The sequence below is a fragment of the Lottia gigantea genome, assembly GCF_000327385.1.
Source record: "Lottia gigantea unplaced genomic scaffold LOTGIsca_203, whole genome shotgun sequence".
Classification (NCBI taxonomy): domain Eukaryota; kingdom Metazoa; phylum Mollusca; class Gastropoda; family Lottiidae; genus Lottia; species Lottia gigantea.
Window position 1 is genome coordinate 59,573 of NW_008708420.1, and position 22,217 is coordinate 81,789.

The 22,217-nt window shown below is 33.6% G+C and overlaps 2 protein-coding genes across 2 annotated transcripts; both read right to left on the bottom strand.

Moving 5' to 3' along the window:
• Window positions 1–2,508: 2,508 nt before the first annotated feature.
• LOTGIDRAFT_174573 (hypothetical protein) lies at window positions 2,509–12,572 on the bottom strand (the record flags this gene model as incomplete). The annotated part of the gene is made up of 10 exons (XM_009053911.1): window positions 2,509–3,437; window positions 4,815–5,040; window positions 5,271–5,345; window positions 5,549–5,695; window positions 8,098–8,211; window positions 10,297–10,362; window positions 11,017–11,153; window positions 11,543–11,573; window positions 11,954–11,998; window positions 12,437–12,572. Coding segments are annotated over 10 exons (1,906 nt in total), but the record flags the coding sequence as incomplete, so codon positions are not given.
• A 1,029-nt stretch (window positions 12,573–13,601) lies between these two features.
• Window positions 13,602–18,484, bottom strand: LOTGIDRAFT_180583 (hypothetical protein; the record flags this gene model as incomplete). Its single annotated transcript, XM_009053912.1, has 9 exons — window positions 13,602–13,657; window positions 14,190–14,319; window positions 14,907–14,993; window positions 15,501–15,554; window positions 15,921–16,004; window positions 16,526–16,554; window positions 17,069–17,233; window positions 17,805–17,892; window positions 18,329–18,484. The coding sequence occupies 9 exons, from the start codon at window positions 18,482–18,484 to the stop codon at window positions 13,602–13,604; spliced, it is 849 nt and encodes a 282-aa protein (XP_009052160.1).
• Window positions 18,485–22,217: the final 3,733 nt, after the last annotated feature.

Consider the following 22,217-nt stretch of genomic DNA (forward strand, 5'->3'; position numbering starts at 1 on the left):
ATGAAAAGACGAGTCATCTTTTCAACTTTCTAATCCGGATAATTGTGGGCTCCAATGGATTTGAAGGCTCAAATTTTGACCTTGAGCTGTAAACACTATTACCGATTAGCTTAGCTAAAACATTTCCGTTTCTGAGATTAGGGTACGATTGGTAAAAAACGGTCGAAACTGTTCCAGATATACCTACCATTCATATAACATTTTTTCAATAAACCATACATAAATAGTTTTAAAAACTTTAAAACATAACATTATGATATATATCTATTTTTCAAAAATGATCAGTAAAAGTTATAATTTTAAACACAACAGATTTATAAATTGCCATCAGGAGAAAAAAGGTTTACTTTAAAAATTTGGCACGGCCCTTGTCATTGAGTTAAAAACTCTTTTAAAGGTACACTACCTCTCAGAATGACCAAATTTGGAAATTTTGAAACTTGGTTAAAATGAGTCTTTGTTCATCAGTGAACTTACCTGGTGTTATAACTATACAACAGAATCTCTCTATAATCTAATAAATCTATAAAACTAAGTAATAATTCATTAAACTAAGTCATTTTGAAATATGCTCAGAAATGTTTTTCAATAATTATTTAGTTTAATAGATATATCATCTTATATAGAGATTCTATTCTTTAGTCATGACACCTGGTAAGTCTAACTGATAAATATATACACGTCTTGTTGACCAAGTTTGTAATTTCATTTTTATGTCCATTTTAGGAGGCAGAATTACTTTAAAGTGTACAGTAGTCTAAATATTTCCTTTACCAGCTAATATATAAACAGAAATTTTGGTTTGTCATTTTCATTTCCACCATATATTTGTCTTGAATTGAAGAGAAACTTTACATCAGATTTTGATTTTGAAAAGTGTTACAGATAAATGAAATTGAGCTCTATCAGTCGGTAAAGAAAATAAATAAACAACTATTACCCTTAAAATATAATAAATTCAAGTCATAAATATATATATACAATCTAAAATAAATACTTACAATTTAAAATAAATATATTTCATAGGTTTAACAAATATATATCCAGCATCTCTCTTATATACATAATATCAGATATTATTAAAAGAGATTGTAAAGAGGTTTTCTATATTTTTTTATGTGTATCATTCCAATGTTTAATTTGAAATCTGTGTTCCTGCAATTCCCGCAAAAAGCAATGTAATTGCAATAAAACTAATCGCGAAGGGTTTTATGTGATAAAGCTTATTTTGCAATTAGTGTCATCATCAAACACTTAGTTTTAGTGGAATTGTAGAAACCACAGACGTCTGATTGATAATAGGAATGGTGTAAATTGATCCTATCAGTTTCCCCGATACACATACAAAAATTTGAAACCTCTTTACAATCCTTTAATTTAGTACATGTTGCTGAAAGGCATTTACACCTGGAGACCCTAAATCCAATCTAAAAATTAAAATAACATTACAACTTCGTATCTTTTTATCTTCTGATAATTTAGTCTCCATTGTAATCTAACAAGTTTTCTACTGAAGACCCGTCCAAATGATGTTATTTTTAACCAATCAAAGCGTGTCATTAAAACCCTGTCATGTTTCTTGATAAAATAAGGAATTGTGAGATAGCGAAACCCAAAAAGGCTGTCATATTGGCCTCCTTCCGGTATCAATATCCCACAATTCCTTAGTTTATCAAGAAACTGGTTTTACATGACACATTTTGATTGGTTAAAAATAACATCATTTGGACAGACTTTTGGTAGAAAACTTGTTAGATTACAATGGAGACTAAAATATCCGAAAACAAAAATGATGCGAAAATGATTTGAGCATTCTTCTGATTGGTGGATTACGTAAATTCACTTTAACCTTATTTTTATCAACCAATGAGAATACAGTATTTCCTGAACTCAAGATTAAGTTCACTTTTTATGATTAGAACCCCAAGTAAAAAACATGGCAGTGCAGTGACTAATAATATTTGTGGTAAAACGTCTAGCGTTAATGTGGTTCACGAAAAATTTAGAAGCTGACAGTTGATCAAGCTTAAAATTGTTTATTAAAAGGCTGTTTTAACCAATTGGACTTAAAATTTAGTTATGTGATATTAAAGAGATTGTAAAGAGGTTCTCTAAAATTTTTATGTATATGGAGGACACTGATATCATCAATTTGTATCTGTCCAATTTTCAATCAGGTGTCTGTGTTTCCTGCAATTCTACTAAAACTACGGGTTTGATGACGTCACTAATCACGAAGGGACTTATATGATAATGCTTACATTGCAAACTAAGCACTTTTCGGTGGAATTGCAGGTGCAAATTGATGCTATCAGTGTCCCTGATACACATAACAAATTGAAAAAAAAACCCTTTACAATCCCTTTAAGACAAATATATAAATACAAATCTAAAAGAAAATCTCCAGTGCCATTGATTTTATTGGAAGGATTAATTTTGTTAAGAAAATGGGCCCACACCCTGAAATTTGAGACAGAAGTGGTATTTCAAGATATATCTAAGTTTAACTTAACGTCCCCTATTTTTACCCTTTGGTTTACTTCTGGATATAGGCTCATCTTGGATCTTTTTGCGTCTTTCCACTGTTACCCACTCTTCAGTCTGTTCCTTTCCATCCTTTACTGAACTATCTTTAGGTTTGGCACTTTGGTTTTTGGTTGGAGAAAGTGGATTATTGGTAGAGGGGACCACAGTATGTGGGTTTGCAGAGTGACCTCCCTTATACCTAGAAGAAGACGTCTGATACCCTTGACTACCAGGTGGTCGCTGGTTACCATCACGTTTTCCTCGGTTGTAAGCTGTGTGACGCTCTTGAGGTGGATTGATCTTCTTTGGAATGTTGCCATGGAATTGAGGATGTTTTGAAGACCTGTCCACGGGGTCACCACTAGCAACTTGTCTCTTAGGAATGTCAATGGTCTTCAACAACATTTGTTTATTAAAAGAGGGCTCACTATTGTTCCACTTACCATCCAAAAAACCATCCCTAGATCTTCTAGCTTGAGGTGCAGAAACTTGCCTATCAATGTTATGATAATAACCTTGGATGCTTCTTAGTGGTCCATTTTTCAAAGATGATGATGCACTATTACTTGCAAAATATTGATTTCCAGGGGTCCCTTTTTTCCGGCAGGCTTCTGCGTAGGAATTAGAGTGATGTTCACTGAAACCACTGGAACTGCTATTGGATGTTTCATCATCACCTACAGCAAACTTCACCCGAGGTGAATTCCGTCCACTACCAGCATTGGTATCAACTGAAGGAGATCTAGCTCGAGAACTCTGACGAGATAAAATAGAGATCAAAGATGCTGAAGAGTCATATGATGGTTGAAGAACTGCATTAGATCCTGGTACAGGTTTGGGTTGTAATGATCCTAAACTGGTTATAGATGGTTTTCTTCCCATAACTATACTAGACCATTCATCTGGACCCTCTGGAGCAAAAAAAAAACAAGAACGATTTTAAGTGTTTTTCTCTCTCCAGCATTTCCTTAAAACTAAATATATGGTCAGGATTGACGGGATCCTCCACATTCAAAAATGTCAAAGTTAAGTCTGCCACACACGACGAGAACTAGCTGAGCTACCTGCCTCGAGAGGTCAGGGTCTAAGCTGTTTCCCCAGTCTGCGATAAATTGTAGTGAGACTTCTACCTAAGAGGCTGTGAAAAAAAATATCTATCCCGTTTGATATTTTATGCCACTAGAGGCCATAAACTAATCGTGTGTGAACGTGAAAAGTGACTAACCAATAAAAATGAGTTGACGGATCACTTGGTATCCAACCATCGCTGACCTCGTGAATGTTGAAATTTTAGAACATCAACTTGTTGAAAAATGGCACGACTACCTGTGTCTATACGCTGTTAATTCTACGGAATTCAAAACAGGGACATGAGACCATTTTTAAAGTCAAACAAGGATGCAATGCGGTTGCTTTTGTTAACGTACGGAATTGGCCGAAGGTGATAGCTCTCGTCTGCAGTGGGGTGGAATGAGAATGTTGCTCAGCTGACAGCCTCTCGACGCAGGCAGCTCAGTTAGTTCCTCTCATCTAAGGCTTTGTCTTAAAGATGGGTCCCTTATCTTCATTTAGGAAAATGAAAATGCAAATGATTGTATGAATAGAAAGATAGTGGACCATAGCCATATACGCCCACCGCGGCATGCGGATGGTAAATATTCAAGATTTTGGGGCAAGGGCAATAACTCCGCTTCTATTGGTCGAAAATAGCTCAAATTCGAACTTCGTTTTATGAATATGTCTACACATACCGAATTTCATTTGATTCCATCAAAAAAATCTAGTTTTATGAGCGTTTCAAGCAAGTGTTGACGGACGGACGGACGGTCGAACGGACAGGGGTGCCGACAATATACGTCACGGACGGACAGGGGTGCCGACAATATACGTCCACATAGAGAGATGCGTATAAAAAGTAAAAGTGTTCTAATGACTTGGAAAATACCAGTTTGTCTCACATGTCCATAATTAATTCATAATTAGCTAAATTAGAAGAGAATTACGAACAGAATTCCAATGAGTGACCGATCAAGAAAGGTCAAAAAGTATTTGTTTGTTTATCCAGTACATACATTTTACTGTACATACATGGACATTTATGATTGGTTAAAACTCTTAATCATATGCAATAAGAACATAATGATGTGATTAAGAATACATGATAATTCATTGCAAACACCAATTAATCAAATAGTTTGCTTAATTTGACACTAAAAAATAAGGAAACCCATCTTTAAGCATATAACAATAACCACACTTAATTTCACAGCTATAAATAAAGAACTTACTTTTATTGTCTTTAATTACAACATCTTTCTCATAGAATCTGTTGGCCCAGGCACCACGTAGAGCTGGTGTACTGTAAGATTTGGACCGGACTGGAGAATAAGGTACATCTATTGTGGGTGATGTTTTAATAGGTTCTAATGATAAGGTAATAGTCTGCTGTATAGAATCAGGATGGGTGGAAATCTGGTGAAGATGTCTGGTGGTTTTTGGACTTTCAACTGTGGACTGAAAGAAGATGGAAAGAAATCTAAACCTACGATCTGGGACTTTACTGAGTTTTTTTAAAAAAAAAGTGTTATGTCCTACCCCTCTTACTTGCATCACTGAGAGGATTAAAAAAATCCGAACGTATTATCTCGACCTATGCCAGGATTGAACCCTGGACCTTCAGGTTTAGGTCTAACATTGGGGCTAATGCTATGATATCTATATCTTTGATCTATTAAAATACTTACTTCATATGTAACTATACATTCAATAGTCATTCCTTCCACAATTCCAACACACCATTTCTCCATTATAAATGGTGGCTGCAATAAATAATTTAAGAAGCATTTCTAAAGTTAATTCAGAGTATATTTTAATTTGGTCGAGGGAAATCACTCCACAATAGAAATGTTGAAACAGTTGACTCCACTGAATCATGATCAAAGAAAGCAACTTACAGCACTGCTGTATGCAAGTGTGTAAAAAATATATGTACATATAGAATAAAAAACTTTATGAGTCATACCTGTTTTATTTTGAATGTACCAAAGGCAGGAGCTTTACAGATGAAAGTAACATTATTGATATATATTAATGGATTAATACTGTCTTCTGGTGTATCACTCTTATCTTCATTCTCATCTACTTCTACATACATCTTCCATTTATGGTCCTACAAAAAATCATAACTTAATCAGACAACTGATCAACCATTAAGTCAATCAGACAACTGATCAACCATTAAGTCAATCAGACAACTGATCAATCAATCAGACAACTGATCAATCAATCAGACAACTGATCAATCAATCAGACAACTGATCAATCTATCAGACAACTGATCAATCAATCAGATAACTGATCAATCAATCAGACAACTGATCAATCAACCATACAACTGACCAATCAATCAGACAACTGGTCAATCAATCAGACAACTGATCAATCAATCATACAATCAGACCACTGATGAATTAATCAGACCACTGATGAATTAATCAGACCACTGATGAATTAATCAGACCACTGATGAATTATGAATTAATCAGACCACTGATGAATTATGAATTAATCAGACCACTGATGAATTAATCAGACCACTGATGAATTAATCAGACCACTGATGAATTAATCAGACAATTGATGAATAAATGAGACATTTGATCAATCAGACAATTTATCAATCAATCAGACAATTTATCAATCAATCAGACAATTTATCAATCAATCAGACAATTTATCAATCAATCAGTCAACTAATCAATCAATGAAACAATTGATCAATCAATAAGAACATCCGATCAATCAATATGACAAATAAAAAATGGATCAATCTGACAAAAAATCATTTAAGTTATCAATCCATCAGGCAATCAATTACATAATTGATCAATCAATCAGACAATTGATCAATCAATGAGTCAACTTGCTTATCAATCAGACAAGCAATCAGACAACAGATATATTCAAACTGACAACAGATCAATCAATTAGGCAAATGAGCAACTAATTAGACAAATGATGAACTAATTAGATAATTTTTTTAACTAAATTAGTTAGTAAAATTTGTATGTGTATCGGGGATACTGATAGCTTCAATTTCAACCATTCAAATTTTCAATCAGACTTCTGTGGTTCCTGCAATTTCACTGGAACTAAGTGTTTTCTGACGTCACTCATTGCAAAATATGCTTTATCAAGGACTTTGCGATTAAAGACGTCATAAAACGCCTAATTTTAATAGAATTGCAGGAACCTCAGACGACTGGAATTAGATTGGAATTGGAATGGCACATTTTGATGCTTTCAGTGTCCCTGATACAAGTTTAAAAAAATTAAAAAACTCGTCACAATCTCTTTAAATATCTTTGAAAAAAAATGACAAAACATGTAGTTAAGAAAAGTCATTAATAATATTGTCTAGTAACACATGGTTACCCATAAACAATCATTACTAGATCTTATCATTTCCATTTCAAAATGTACAGAAATCCACAGTAACTCCGCAGGAAGTCACCCATTCACAGCAGGGTGGTGGCGTGAATTGCCAACATATATGCTCATTATATGTCATTCTATCTTTTAATGTAATAGAATGGAGGCTAGGTTTTCCATGATGTACTAGATAACTTCATTTCAAATGAAGATAAATGTTCAAATTATCTTTTATAATAATCAGTTCAACTGTATGATAAACAGAAGTCTTGGTGTTTCTGTTAATGGTAGTTTCTCTGTGAATAAGTAGAAAATAATATTTATTGCAATAATATAATTTTTTCTTCAGTTATAATTGCCGATTCAAGTTTTTTTTATGTAAATATTGCAAAGCATTAGATAAAATATATTATCCTTGTGCCAAAATATTAATAAAGATTAAATCAAGATTTTTTAGAGAACAAATTTTGACACGTTTTTACTAAGTCAAGGGCAATAACTCAAAAACTATTCAGCAAAAAATCTTGAAATTTGAACTAGATCAAGATCTCACGAAAATAAATCATCACACTAAATTTCATTATAATTGAATGAAGTCTCTATTGTGCTCACAAACAAATTTGGATGCGTTTTTACTATGTCATGGGCAATAACTCAAAAACTGTTTGTCAAAAACTTGAACTTGATTACATCTCATGAATATAAATCATCACAACAAATTTCATTCAAATCAGATGAAAATAGTAGTCGCTATTGTGCTCACAAACAAATTTGGATGAGTTTTTTATAAAGTCAAGAGCAATAACTCAAAAACTGTTTGTCAAAAAATCATAAAATTTGAAGTTGATCAAGATCTCATGAATATAAATCATCACACCAAATTTAATTAAAATCAGATAAAAACTGTAGTATCTATTATGTTAGCAAACAAATCAAGGGCAATAATTCAAAAAATCCTCAAATTTGTGTTTTCACAAGAAATCTGGATGGAGCCTTTCAGATATCCGTATCAATTTTAACTTCAATTGTGTCTAATTGCAGTTAAACCAGACATTCATTCGGTCAATTTTGAAAAGTGATACAGATTACCCTCCAAAATTTACCACAAAAGGGAGATTATAAAATTATCTATACACTAACCTCCAATGATTTGCCGTGACGTATGTGATGACCAAATATCAAAGTTAAACTAATGGTTCGATGTGGGACGGTTAATAAACCCGGTTCCGGTTCAGATGACACTTGTTTTATCTCCTAGTAAAAAAAAGTTAAGTTTTAGGTATAACAGCAAGTTCATTTACTTATATTTAGATGAGATAAAGGCCTATCTTAAAGGAAACGTAAACAGGTTTTTAGAATTTTTATCTTGTATCAGGGACACTGATAGAATCAATTTGTACCATTCCAATTTTCAATCAGATGTATGTGGTTCCTGCAATTCCACTAAAACTAAGTGTTTGATGATGTCACTGATTGCAAAATATGCTTTATCATAAAAGGTCCTTCACGATTAGTGACGTCATCGAACACTTTTAGTGGGATTGCAGGAACCACAGATGGAATGGTACAAATTGATGTTATCAAAGTCCCTGATACACATAAAAAATTTAGAAAACCTCTTAACAATTCCTTTAAATCTAATACCATTTGACACTTTCTGAAACTTTGGGATGTCACTGATCACAAAAGGCATTATCACATAGCGATTAGTGACATCATCAAACATTAACATTTAGTGGAATTGCAGGAACCACAGACATAAAGTACACATTAAAAAGTTAGAAAACCTGTTTACAATCCCTTTTAATAAATATAGAACTTACCATCGGAGATAATGGAGGGAAGTTTAATAACGATAATTGTGAACTTACCATTAGAGATAATGGAGGGAAGTTTAATAAATGATAATTATGAACTTACCATTGGAGATAATGGAGGGAGTTTAGAAACGAAAATTGTGAACTTACCATTGGAGATAATAGAAGGAAGTTTAATAAACGATAATTATGAACTTACCATTGGAGATAATGGAGGGAAGTTTAATTAACGATAATTATGAACTTACCATTGGAGATAATGAAGGTAAGTTTAATAAACGATAATTATGAACTTACCATCGGAGATAATGGAGGGAAGTTTAATAAACGATAATTATGAACTTACCATTGGAGATAATGGTGGGAAGTTTAATAAACGATAATTGTGAACTTACCATTGGAGATAATGGAGGGAAGTTTAATAAACAATAATTGTGAACTTACCATTGGAGATAATGGAGGGAAGTTAAAAAAACAATAATTATGAACTTACCATTGGAGATAATGGAGGGAAGTTTAATAAATGATAATTATGAACTTACCATTGGAGATAATGGAGGGAAGTTTAATAAAAGATAATTGTGAACTAACCATTGGAGATAATGGAGGGAAGTTTAATAAATGATAATTGTGAACTTACCATTGCAGATAACGGAGAGAAGTTAAATAAACGATAATTGTGAACTTACCATTGGAGATAATGGAGGGAAGTTTAACAAATGATAATTGTGAACTTACCATTGGAGATAATGGGGGGAAGTTTAATAAATGATAATTGTGAACTTACCATTGCAGATAATGGAGAGAAGTTTAATGAAAGATAATTGTGAACTTTCCATCGGAGATAATGGAGGGAAGTTTAATAAACGATAATTGTGAACTTACCATTGGAGATAATGGAGGGAAGTTTAATAAAAGATAATTGTGAACTTACCATTGGAGATAATGGAGGGAAGTTTAATAAAAGATAATTGTGAACTTACCATTGGAGATAAAGGAGGGAAGTTTAATAAATGATAATTGTGAACTTACCATTGGAGATAATGGAGAGAAGTTTAATAAACGATAATTGTGAACTTACCATTGGAGATAATGGAGGGAAGTTTAATAAATGATAATTGTGAACTTACCATTGGAGATAATGGAGGGAAGTTTAATAAACGATAATTATGAACTTACCATTGGAGATAATGGAGGGAAGTTTAATAAATGATAATTGTGAGCTTACCATTGGAGATGATGGAGGGAAGTTTTATAAACGATAATTGTGAACTTACCATTGGAGATAATGGAGGGAAGTTTAATAAATGATAATTGTGAACTTACCATTGGAGATAACGGAGGGAAGTTTAATAAAAGATAATTGTGAACTTACTATTGGAGATAATGGAGGGAAGTTTAATAAACGATAATTATGAACTTACCATTGGAGATAATGGAGGGAAGTTTAATAAACGATAATTGTGAGCTAACCATTAAAGATAATGGAGAGAAGTTTAATAAACGATAATTGTGAACTTACCATCGGTGATAATGGAGGGAAGTTTAATAAACGATAATTATGAGCTTTCAATAATTCAATCTCACTCTGAAAGAAACAAACATCAACAATTAAATCATCTATTAGTTCAGGTTTAGAGGATATCTGGTATTTCTTGATTTGATGACTCAAATTATGACGGTGAGCAGTGAACACTATTACTGATTAGTCTAGCTAAAAATTGCTATTTCTAGACTAAGGTATGATTGGTCAAACAGTTGGTGACTGTGTCCTGAAAGAAAATCAACAGGAACCATACAAAGAAAGGAATAGACCAATATATAATATAACTAGGGCTGCAACAATTCACTGAAGAACCGATGAATCCCGATTCTTTCCTTCATATCGATGCATTGTGTTGGATAAAAATAATCATGATGTATCGGCACAATTAATTCATAACAAATGCTACAGAATCCTTATGTGCATAAGAAATTGTGTCATGTTTTCATTTTTCAAGTATGACTATCATATCAAAATTCAAAAAAAATTTTATTTTTTTTCACAATTCCTTACTTCTAAATGTTCTCAAGTGCTTAATAGTGACAAACTTCAACTATATTTTCTCGTTTCTTATCCAATAAATGAATCGTGATTATCATCCCAATGAATCGTTTCATTGGATGAATATCGTTTCCTGTATCCAAATCGCAACTTCAAGAATCGTTGCAACCCTAAAAATAACAGAACTAATACACTTACATGTAAATCAACATAATGGCCTACACTAGTTATTCCCATATCACATAAATCAGTTTGCTGTAATTTCAACAATCTTCTACCAGTTATATTATTGGCTAAAAATAAGTCAGCATATTGAGCTAAATCACACGTATGACCTGTAAAGAGACAAAGAACTGCATGAAATTAGTGGCACTCGATTGAAGAGTTCTGGACAGGTTCCGTCTGTTCCAATTCTGCCCTAAATTCGAACAGTACAGAATCTATTTCCTTCTGCATCATTTTCAATTCTGTCTACACCTATTTTTTCAGCAGACGTGGAATATGTTCCAACTTGTTTTATTGAGTGTCCAGTTGATTTCATGAATCCCGAACATGCGGAACTTAACAATTGAACGACCATAAAAATGTACAGAAATGGATGGACATAGTTTTATATCATTTTATCAAGTTTTAATTTTGATCAATCTAAAACCACCTTTTAATTTCTCAATAAAGTATTTGTTAATTCTAGAACTATACATTAAAGAAATTTAGGAAAACCTACCATTGTTGCCTAGTAACATTACCCATTGATGCTGAAAAAAATAGGAAAGAGCAGGATAAGCACACAGTTACAATAGACATTGGTCACGCCTCTTTTTGAGCCTAACGAATGCAAGGCTCAAAGCGTTAATTACTTTCATTTATTGAAAAGATGACGATTAATTGAACAGCATGAAAGTGGATATGACATAATAAATATTTCCCACACATTTCCTTATCCGCTATTTTGAATTCTGTAATCTGTCTGCACCTACTATTTTCTTCAGCACACGTGGAATGCATTCTGAACTGTTGCAGGACTCACCAATCGAGTGATCTACAGGAATGCAAAAGACGAAAAAGATTTTTCAATCAAGGGAAATTACTCAGTTTAAATTAGGTTCACAGTAAAATTATGGCTTAATAAACTTACCACATCAACCTCTCTCCATGTTTTTACATCATGATTATCTAATTGCTGTAAAAAAAATTTGTGGATTATGACTAAATTTAGCTCATTGATGTACCATCAGAATTGTTATAGTTGAAAGATAAGTGTATCAGCTGGAGTAGAGGCAGAAAAAATAGAACCTGTTGTATGGGTATTTTCCACACCTCAGAAAACCACCTATATCTATAGCTATAGCTATTGATCAAGTAATACCTCGTTTGACACCGTGTTTACAGGGTTAATAAAAATCTGTACAAGCAAGACAAATCTGTCAATCAAAAAAGTTGAGTAAAAGAAGTATAGTAGTGGACTCCTCCAAAGTAGTAGTACTCTCAGGTGTTTCGAAAAGAGTAAGTATTGTCTGCTTCTCAAGCGAGATTGTGAATTACTCTTCAATATTGGGTTTCTCTTGTATTTGCTACTATTTTACAGCAGGTATCGAACACAGCATAAGTCCAAGCTTACCACAACTTTAAACTGTTGTTCTAAATTCTTCTCTCGAACTCTAATCTTTTCTTCTCTATCTATTAGTTCTTTTTCTTTAACACCAATCTCTCTTTCAGCCTTCTTTAATCTCGTTAGGGTACTCTCAATTTCTTTTCTGTTAAATAGAGATAGAATTTGTCTATATTGCCGGGTTTGATCAAGTCGACTGATCGCCTAGTCAATGTTAGTATTGATACAAAAAGAGGATTCATTACAGGGATTGTAAAGAGATTTCAAATTTTTTTTATGTATCAGGGACACTGATAGCATCAATTTGTACCATTCCAATTTTCAATCAAAAATCTGTGGTTCTAGCAATTCTACTAAACTATGTTAGAGTAAAGTCTTATGTGATACAAGAAAATTTTGCAGGGGTCATGTCATCAAATACTTAGTTTTAGTGGAATTGCAGGAACCACAGACATCTGATTGAAAATTGGAATGGTGCAAATTGATGCTATCAGTGTCCCTGATACACAATATACAAAATTTAATGAATGAACAGAAGTGAAGCAGCCTCATGGCAAGGGGAAATTGGTGCTGGGCCTTAATTTTGTGTAAAGGTGGGGCAGGGGTAGCTTGTCGCCAAAAGGAACGCCACAAAACCAAGATTGGGGGTCTGCGGGCTCTACCCCAAGGAAAAGCAATTCAATACCTCCTTATCAGCCCCTTCTATCTTCATCACTGATAGTGAGTTAGAACTTTGTTAGCAAGCATCTGACTGCCAGTGAGTCATTGGGCCCATCATGATTTACTGCAGAGAACTATTAAAGATGGGTTTCCTTATTTTTTAGTGTCAAATTAAGCAAACTATTGGATTAATTGGTGTTTCTAATGAATTATCATGTATTCTTAATCATATCATTATGTTCTTATTGCATATAATGAAGAGTTTTAACCAATCATAAATGTGCATGTATATACAGTCTGGATAAACAAAAAAGACTTTTTGACCTTTGTTGGTCTGTCACTTATTGGAATTCTCTTCTAATTTAGCTCATTATGAATTAATTATGGACATGTGAGACAAACTGGTATTTTTCTAAGTCATTAGAACACCTCTAATTTCTATTCATATAAGTATTACCATTTTCATTTCATAAATGAAAATAAGGGAACCCATCTTTAATCAATGAAATTCAACTTACTTCCAAATTTCTTTATGTTCCAAAAAGGAGTTTGTAACATCAGCCAACAAATCTGAAATACGGCAAGAAATTAAACATGTCAAGAAATTAAACATGTCAAGAAATTAAACATGTCAAGAAATTAAACATGCCAATAAATCTGAAATATGTCAAGAAATTAAACATGTCAACAAATTAAACATGTCAACAAGTTAAACATGTCAACAAATTAAATATGTCAAATTAATATATCATGCCAACAAATCTTAAATATGTCAACAAATTGAACATGTCAACAATTAAACATGTCAATAAATTAAATATGTCAATAAATTAAACATGTCAACAAATTATACATGTCAACAAATTATACATGTCAACAAATTGAACACGTCAAGTTATCAACACTGAATGAATTATAAATTTTGGAGTTCTTCATGTACTAATTTAAAATCCTGAAGACACTAAATGCTATTCAGGTTGGTTGGAAGCCCCCCCCCCCCCCCCCCCCCCATCCCATTGAACCCTGGACCTTCAGGTTAGTGAGCAAGCGTCTATCTCACTGAGCCAGCGCGGCTCCCAAAGGTAAATAAAAGGAACCTTACCATCATGAAGTAGTTTATCTAATTCTAATAATATCTGTTTAAATTGGGGTCGTTTTTTCGGGTCATTTTCCCAACAATGTCTCATTAATTTACCAAAACATGGTGGACAGGTACTAGGTATAGTTAATCTCTAAAAAAAAATCAAAATTCAGAAATTTCAGGACAGATTGTAGCTCAAGCTCGTGGAGTGTTTGAATCTTGACATCATTAGTTTGGATACTTTAAACAATTGGAGGTAAGAGGTTCTAATTTTGATTGGCATGTGAAAGTGTGGTGACCTTAATGTTACAGATTTGCCATTCGTTTGGGAAATTATATTGCAGTCTCAGAAACGGGAATTTTTTAGCTAAGTTAATAGTGTTCACAGCTCATTGTCCAAATTTAGGCCTTCAAATCCATGTGTGTCTAGAATTTTAGGTGTTAAAAAGACGACTCGTCTACCATAGATAGAAAAGACATCTATAGAAATAGAAAGTGAAATTCCTAGTTTGAGATATTTTTTAAGGAATTATGCGATTTTCATATATATTTCTAATACTTCTGAAGACTATTTACATATATTCAAGACCCAAATCAACCCCTAAAAATGTTGAATCTGTTCCTTTAACATTAAAAATTTTAAACTAAATTTTTAAAAGTTTTTTCAACAAACAAGATCTCATTTCTAAGATCTTCAAACTAAGATACGAAAAAGAAAATGAATTTGTACTGCATTACCTCCCCTTTTTCAACTATTAACCAGGCCACTTGAAAACCATCTATACCATTAAAAGGAACTTGATGTGTTAACAGCTCCCAAAGAACCTAAAACAAACAATAATTTACTTATGCTGCGGGCACACAAATTTTGTTGCTGACTAGAATCTTGTCAAGAGTTTTATGGACTAGCTGTGGGCACACAAGAAGACAAAAATCTCCAGTCCGTCGTTTTCCACTATGTAGATCATGCAATTCAAGGAAAAATGAATCTGATTGGATGATGATGCTCTGTCTTGCAGACGATCGGCAACAAATATTAAACTGACAATAATCTTGTTGAGATTTTACACAAGATTTTAGTCAGCGACAAAAATCGGCGACAAAGACTGTTGGTGTGCCCGCAGCATTACTGATGCACAAGAAGATGGAAAAAATTTTTAAAATTTGACTTTAAAACGGTAATGAAATTTACATCTTAATGTTTGCTTCTGATGGGGCCAATCAGCAGATATAGCCATGCAGTGTTCAATGAGTGAAGTAGCATTAGTAGGTCAGTAAAAAGCTGTATTTAACTACATCACAATAATGGCATAGAAAACAAATAATACTTACCACACCATAAGACCAAGTATCACAAGTTTCAGATACAGGAAAACTCTGTATAACCTGGAGATCAAGAAACATATAGTAAGAGTAAAATTATATTCAGCACAATGAGGTGGCACTCAGTGGAGGTGCTAGCCTTCCGAGACTGGGTACAAGTAGGGGGCAGACTTATTCAATGTTGGGGACAACTACTGAAGCTTAATTAATGCCACTGGTGGCAATTAGTTAAAGTTCTGAACAGGTCTGTCTGTCCAATTCCGGGTCATGAAACGGTTATGTATTGGGATACAAGGGTCATGATACGATACATATCACAATACAAGGGTATGTTGTATCACCATACATTGATACACTGATATATCGCGACATCACTATAATATGCCCTGTAAATTGTTACATACTACCACTTCAACCAAATTTTCTTACCTCTGGCGCCATCCAAGGAAATGTTCCAGCTAATGACATCTTAGTGGTACTACCAACAAACCTTGAGGCTCCAAAATCACATAACTAGAAATAAAAATCCAAAATCATTGTTATCAAGGGTTTCCAACAAATTTGGGTGTTTAATGTTAAATTGGGCATGAAATTGTATTATCATAGAACCTAAATTATTTGTAAGAAATTGGATTCATTTTTTTCTATCCATGAAAGGTTTTATTTCAGCCTCTGACAGATATTTTGACAGTTATTGGCTGGAGTAGAGTCAGCAAAACTAGGCCCAGTTTTATGGAGTTTCCACACCAACTAATACATAACATAATATTAAATTACCATGACCCTTGACCTTTGTAGTTTTAAATGGCCAATGAGAGATAAGTTTTGTTGAATAATACTTTGATGAAACCATCGACATGACATAAATGATGTAGGGGGCTTATGATGGTGTGACTGAACTACAAAAATATCCACCTTTCAGAATATATTCGGTGCAGAAAAATCCCAATTAGACAGGGCCTAGTTTTTCTGTCTCTACACCAACCAACAGCTATCAGAGGCTGGAATAGAGGCAGATATTTCGGTCTACATACCTTACATGACCAATCTTCAGATATGACAACTGAAAAAAAAATTCATAAGAAAAATAGATTTAAAAGAAACACAAAAGCATTTGAAAATAAATTCATGGATGTCATTTGCTGGTGATTGTTGAAAGTTCAATTTTTCTAATATTCTGTTGTTTCACAGGTTGATTGTAAAGAGGCATTCTAAATTTTGTATGTGTATTGGGGACAATGGTAGCATCAATTTGTACCATTCCAATTTTCAATCAGACATCTGTGGTTCCTGCAATTTTCATTAAAACTAAGTGTTTAACAACATCACTTTTATCTTATTCTAATCTAAATCGCAAAACATATTTTGCAACTAGTGATGTCATCAAACATTTATTTTTTGTAGAATTGCAGGAGCCACAGACATCTGGTTGTAAATTGGAATGGTGTAAATTGATGCATACACTTAAAATTTTTTAGAAAACCTTTTTACAATCCCTTTAAAGACATTGAAAAATAGAAATAATATGTTACTGGTGCACAGAAAAAAAAGAAGTAATGACATAAAAATATGCCTACCATTTTTTGATTTGAGATCTCTATGTATGACTTTAATTGGAGCTTCACAATGGAGGTAGTTCATTCCTGTGGCTATTTCTCTGGCCCACTTTAATATCTGATTAAAATCCAGTTCATTTTCAGGATTTTTGAGGTAGGCATATAAGGAATCATGGCTAGCATACTCTACAAAATAGACCAAAACACAGTCTAGTTGAGAAAAATGAAATGAAATGAGTTTTACATCCTACTCTTTTGCAAACATGAGGACCTCGGTTTATTGTCTTCAATTGTAGACAAACTAGACCTTAGATTTTAATAATGATAAGTAGGGATAGCTAGAAATGAACTAAATAATTAAAAAAAGTCAGTCTTCTATGAAATGAAATGAGTTTTACGTTTTACACTTTTGCATCTAATTGGTGCATCTAAACGCCATAGAGTGTGCAATGAGGCAAATTTTGCCAGCACACCAGCATTAGCCTACTGGTTTTTGGATTTCCAACTGTCGAGGGATCTTTAACGTGCACAGTCTGTAGCACACGGGGTCTCAAGATTATTGTCTCCTCCGAACGACTCTTTTTCTGTGTCAGTCCCTCCAACTTGCATCACTGTCAAGGGGAAACTGGATTGGAAAATCCAAAGGTATTTCCTCGACCCATGCATGGAGTGAACACTGGAACATCAGGTTAGCAAGCAAGCATCTAACTCACTGAGCCACCGCTGCTCCCAGAGAGTCTTCAATGAAAAGACCTACCTGTGACCAAACAAAAATTAGGATCTTCTGTAACAGCACCATAAAACTGAATAATATTTCGATGACTAAGAACACTTAAAACCTGAGCCTGAAAATGAAAATTAGTAATTAATACTTCAACTCAAATCCATTGCAATCTGTGAAGGGTTCATTCATGTGTCGGCCATATTGAATCCAGATTGAGGCTCATAACACAAACAAACAAAAGGTAATTTTGTGTCACTGCAGTAAAATTGCCACCTTGACGTCTTTAAAGCCTCCTTCTCCAATCTAACTAACTCAAAACTAATCATATTTTACATCATTAATATCAGAATTGATTAGGCTATTTTATGATACTTTCAGAAGAATTGAACCTTCACACATATCTGAGAAAGGTAAGTTTTAAGCATATTTTCTTGCTGTTGAGCAATTCATATGACGTCTTTTCAATGGATAAAAAAAAAGTTTTCTCCCCGTGAGACCCTGGGCTAGTTTTGGGCCTGACTTGGCCAATAATCTGCCAATAATAGAAATTTACTTACCTCTTTTTCTAAGACTAGAAGACGTTTGATTGCTACAATCATATTCTTTGATTTCCATAATGCACGGTAAACACTTCCAAAGGTACCGCCCCCGCATCTTTCATAGAATAATAGATCATCTAGATCAATCTCACAAAATATTTCTGTAGCCGACATCTCCAACAAGTTATCATCTCATTTCTTACTTCATTTTCTTAGAGCTGAAAAAGAAAATGATTTTAATGAACATGAACAGTCTTGTTCGCTGATTTTTGTCACTGACTCAAATCTTGAGTAAAATCTCACATGTGCCCAAGCTTCCACGTCGAGGTTATCCTGTTGACGACAGAATACATAATATCAAACCAGTTTGATAGTTTCGACGATTGTTATATCATCTGGAAAGAGAGCATCATCATCCAATCAGATACATTTTCCTTTCAATTGCATGATCCGCACATGATTATCGACATTATGGAAAACGACATCCAAAACAATATATTGGCGAAACATTGGTCGCAGCTAATGAACTTTCCACATGAGGAAGTATATCAATCATAAGTGAGTAATTATTTCATAATGAAAAGTGCTGTTAGGTGTCTAGAAGAGTAAGCATACCCTGCCTGGTGCCACACCTGTCATAGCTGCCAATAACAAACACAACAAATTGCAAAATAGGCCTTATTACTGATAGCATCAATCAATTTTCACTAAAAATAAGTGTTTTATGATTAAATCACTAATTGCTTGTATCAAATAAATAAGGCCTTTGCAATTATCAACTTAGTTTTATTGGAATTACAGGAACCACAGACATCTGACTAAAAATTGGAATGGTGCAAATTGATGAAATCAGAATCCCTGATACACATACAAAATTTAGCAAAACTCTTCACAATCCTTTTAAATCATAACCAACTAAAAATTAATAATTTTTGGAACATTGATTTTCTAGAATCACCTGAACTAACTGGTCATTAGGCTACTGATGGTAACAAAGAATAGAAAATAATATCATAATATGGTATTAATAGAGACTAGCCTAGAGGTCTGTGACATTTCTGGTTTAAATGTAGAAGCTAGACAATGTCTTATAGTGTGTTTAGACGACAAAAGTTAAGGTAGCTAAACTATCAACCATTCTTTAAGCCTGGCTTTTTTAGTCCTCTGAACACTCTTTAAGCCTGGCTTTTGTAGTCCTCTGATACTCTTTAAGCCGGATTTTTTAGTCCTCTGAACATGACTGGTTAAACTTTAACTGCCTTAATGTACACTTATTTCGAAAGTGGCTTAAAACCTGGCTTGAATGGTTAAGCCAGCTTAAAGTGAGTTCAAAAGACAAAAGTTAAGCTTTACAATCAACCATTTTTCAAGCTAGATTTTTTTAGTCGTCTTAGCTGACTTAATCTTCAAAGTTGGCTTAAAACCTGGCTCGAATGGTTAAGCCAGCTTAAAGTGAGTAAAAAAAAGGACAAAAGTTAAGCTTTACTATCAACCATTCTTCAAGCCCGATTTTTTTAGGCGTCTATGCTGACTTAACTTGCACCTTCTTCAAGATTGGCTTAAAACCTGGCTCGAAAAGTTAAGTCAGCTTATATTGTTAGACACCAAAGTTAAGGCACCTAAACTGTCAACTTCAAGTCTGGGTTTTTAGTCATCTGAACGTGACCGGCTAGCTATCTTAGTTTGGCCGTCAGGCAGCAGCAAAAATTTCAACAAAAATGCAAACAGCAGCAGTAACTTAATATGAAATAAATATAATATCATATTATAATCCTGTATGGTTATTTCTTGAATGAACGTTGACAGGGTCCCCTCTTCCTCTCCGTCTCCCTACACCAACTATCGTACTAACTACGGTACCATACTAGGACTACCAACCAATGCAAACAATGCAAACTGAACGAGAACTCAAAATCAACATTCCACTGCTCAGTCCGTAAGAAATTGTTACAATTTTATCAACAGGTTTCTTTCTTACTCACATTATTTCAATGTTGTTTCTGCTGTCGCACATTGTGTACATCGAACAAATTTTCTAAAAATAGATTATAGCGACATCTAAATTTCAACTCTGAATTAAAATTCATGGTGAAACACGGTTTGTGTTGTGTATAGTGTCAGTCATGGATTATTTTAGGATAGCACAGATAGTATCAAAATTCATCTGAACTCATAAAATTGCATTATAAAAGAAACAGTTCAACGACAACCATTAGTAGAAACGTAGTTTTTGCAAAATACTACAGACTACAAACAAACTGGCCTATTCAAGGGCCTTAACTGCGAAATAGCATTCAACGTACAAGACCACAACTAATACCGCTTCTACCTTGACGTTTCTTCCAGGAAAAAACAGATCCGAGGGGCATCATAGCCAGCATAATATTGTATTACAATGCTGTTGAACTTAGCAAAGCACAATAGTTCAAAGCTTATATTTAGCGAAATGTTTCTAAGATAGGCGTTTCACTAGTGAGCAAAAACGTTATCAGTTTTATTCAAACCATTCTAATTTGTATCTGGAACATAGATAGCATAAATTTGCACCATTCATATTTACAAAGCAAAGCTGATAAGAAGCGAAACGTATCCAAGATAATCATAAAGTATGCAAAAACACAACAAGTTTCATCAAAACCATTCAAAATAAAACTGTAACCTTTAAAAGGTTCGCAAAGAATGTGAATGGACGGACATCCTCGTGTGGGCGTATATAAAAACAAAATACAAATTTCAAAGTTTTATATGAAACTATAGACATAAAAAATCTACACAAACACTCCAAACAAAAACTAAAATAACTTAATGATTAAAGGGACAAGTGCGCCATTTTCGTGAGTTGATTTGGGTCTTGAATGTAAATAATTTTCATAGAGGTATTAGAAATGTACGAAAATCTCACAATTCCTTCAAAAACATCTCAAACTAGGAATTATCTTTCTATTTCTGTATATATGCCTTTTTAAAGAAAAGACGAGTCGTCTTTTTAACTTTTTAAAGCAAATAATTCTGGACACGCATGGATTTGAATGCTCAACTTTCGACGGTAGGTTGTGAATTACTGAAAAAAATCCGTTTCTAAGACTAAGATACGACTGGTCAAACTAACGGCGAACCCATCCCTTTAAATAAATGGTATAACTTAATAAACAATATTATATATAAAATAAATTATGTATTGCACTTATCATTAAATATTACTAATATTATCAAAACTTTTGGAAAGGGCCAATTACCTTCATATTAATTCAAATATCGTCGTTAAAACGATGGTTTAATAAGGTATCAAATGTTTCATAAATAAATGCCTACAAAAATGTTTCCGAATCAACATACAGTTATCAGCATCTGCGTTGTCTTTAATCCTCCGACAGCCTCCGGCAGCGCATTATAGAATAAATAAATCTTCATAAAATTTCATATAGGAAAATGGCAAGATTTATTTATTGTTTCGTTTCATCATACCCGATAAGTACCTTTCCAACTTTTTATTGCAGCTTGCGTCATGAAACCGTCATGAGCACATATTTTTCAATTCCCGAATATCAAGTCTAAAAATTAGCTGTTGGACTGTCGGATGATTAAAGACACCACCGCATCTGGTGATCTGAGTCTAGGACCTCACGAAAAAATGAACAATAAATATGACTAGATGAAAATATGTTCACCTCAATAAAATGGATTTATAAAGAAGTTTTTAAAATTTGTATGTGTATCGGGGACACTGATAGCATCAATTTGCACCATTTCAATTTTCAATCAGACATCTGTGGAACCACAGATGTCCCCTATATACATATTTTTTTTTTTACAAAACCTCTTTACAATCTCTTAAACTAACTGCGTGGTGTCTGAAATCTCCCAAAACCCATGGAATTATGGAACCACAGTCGTCTTTATCACGGGA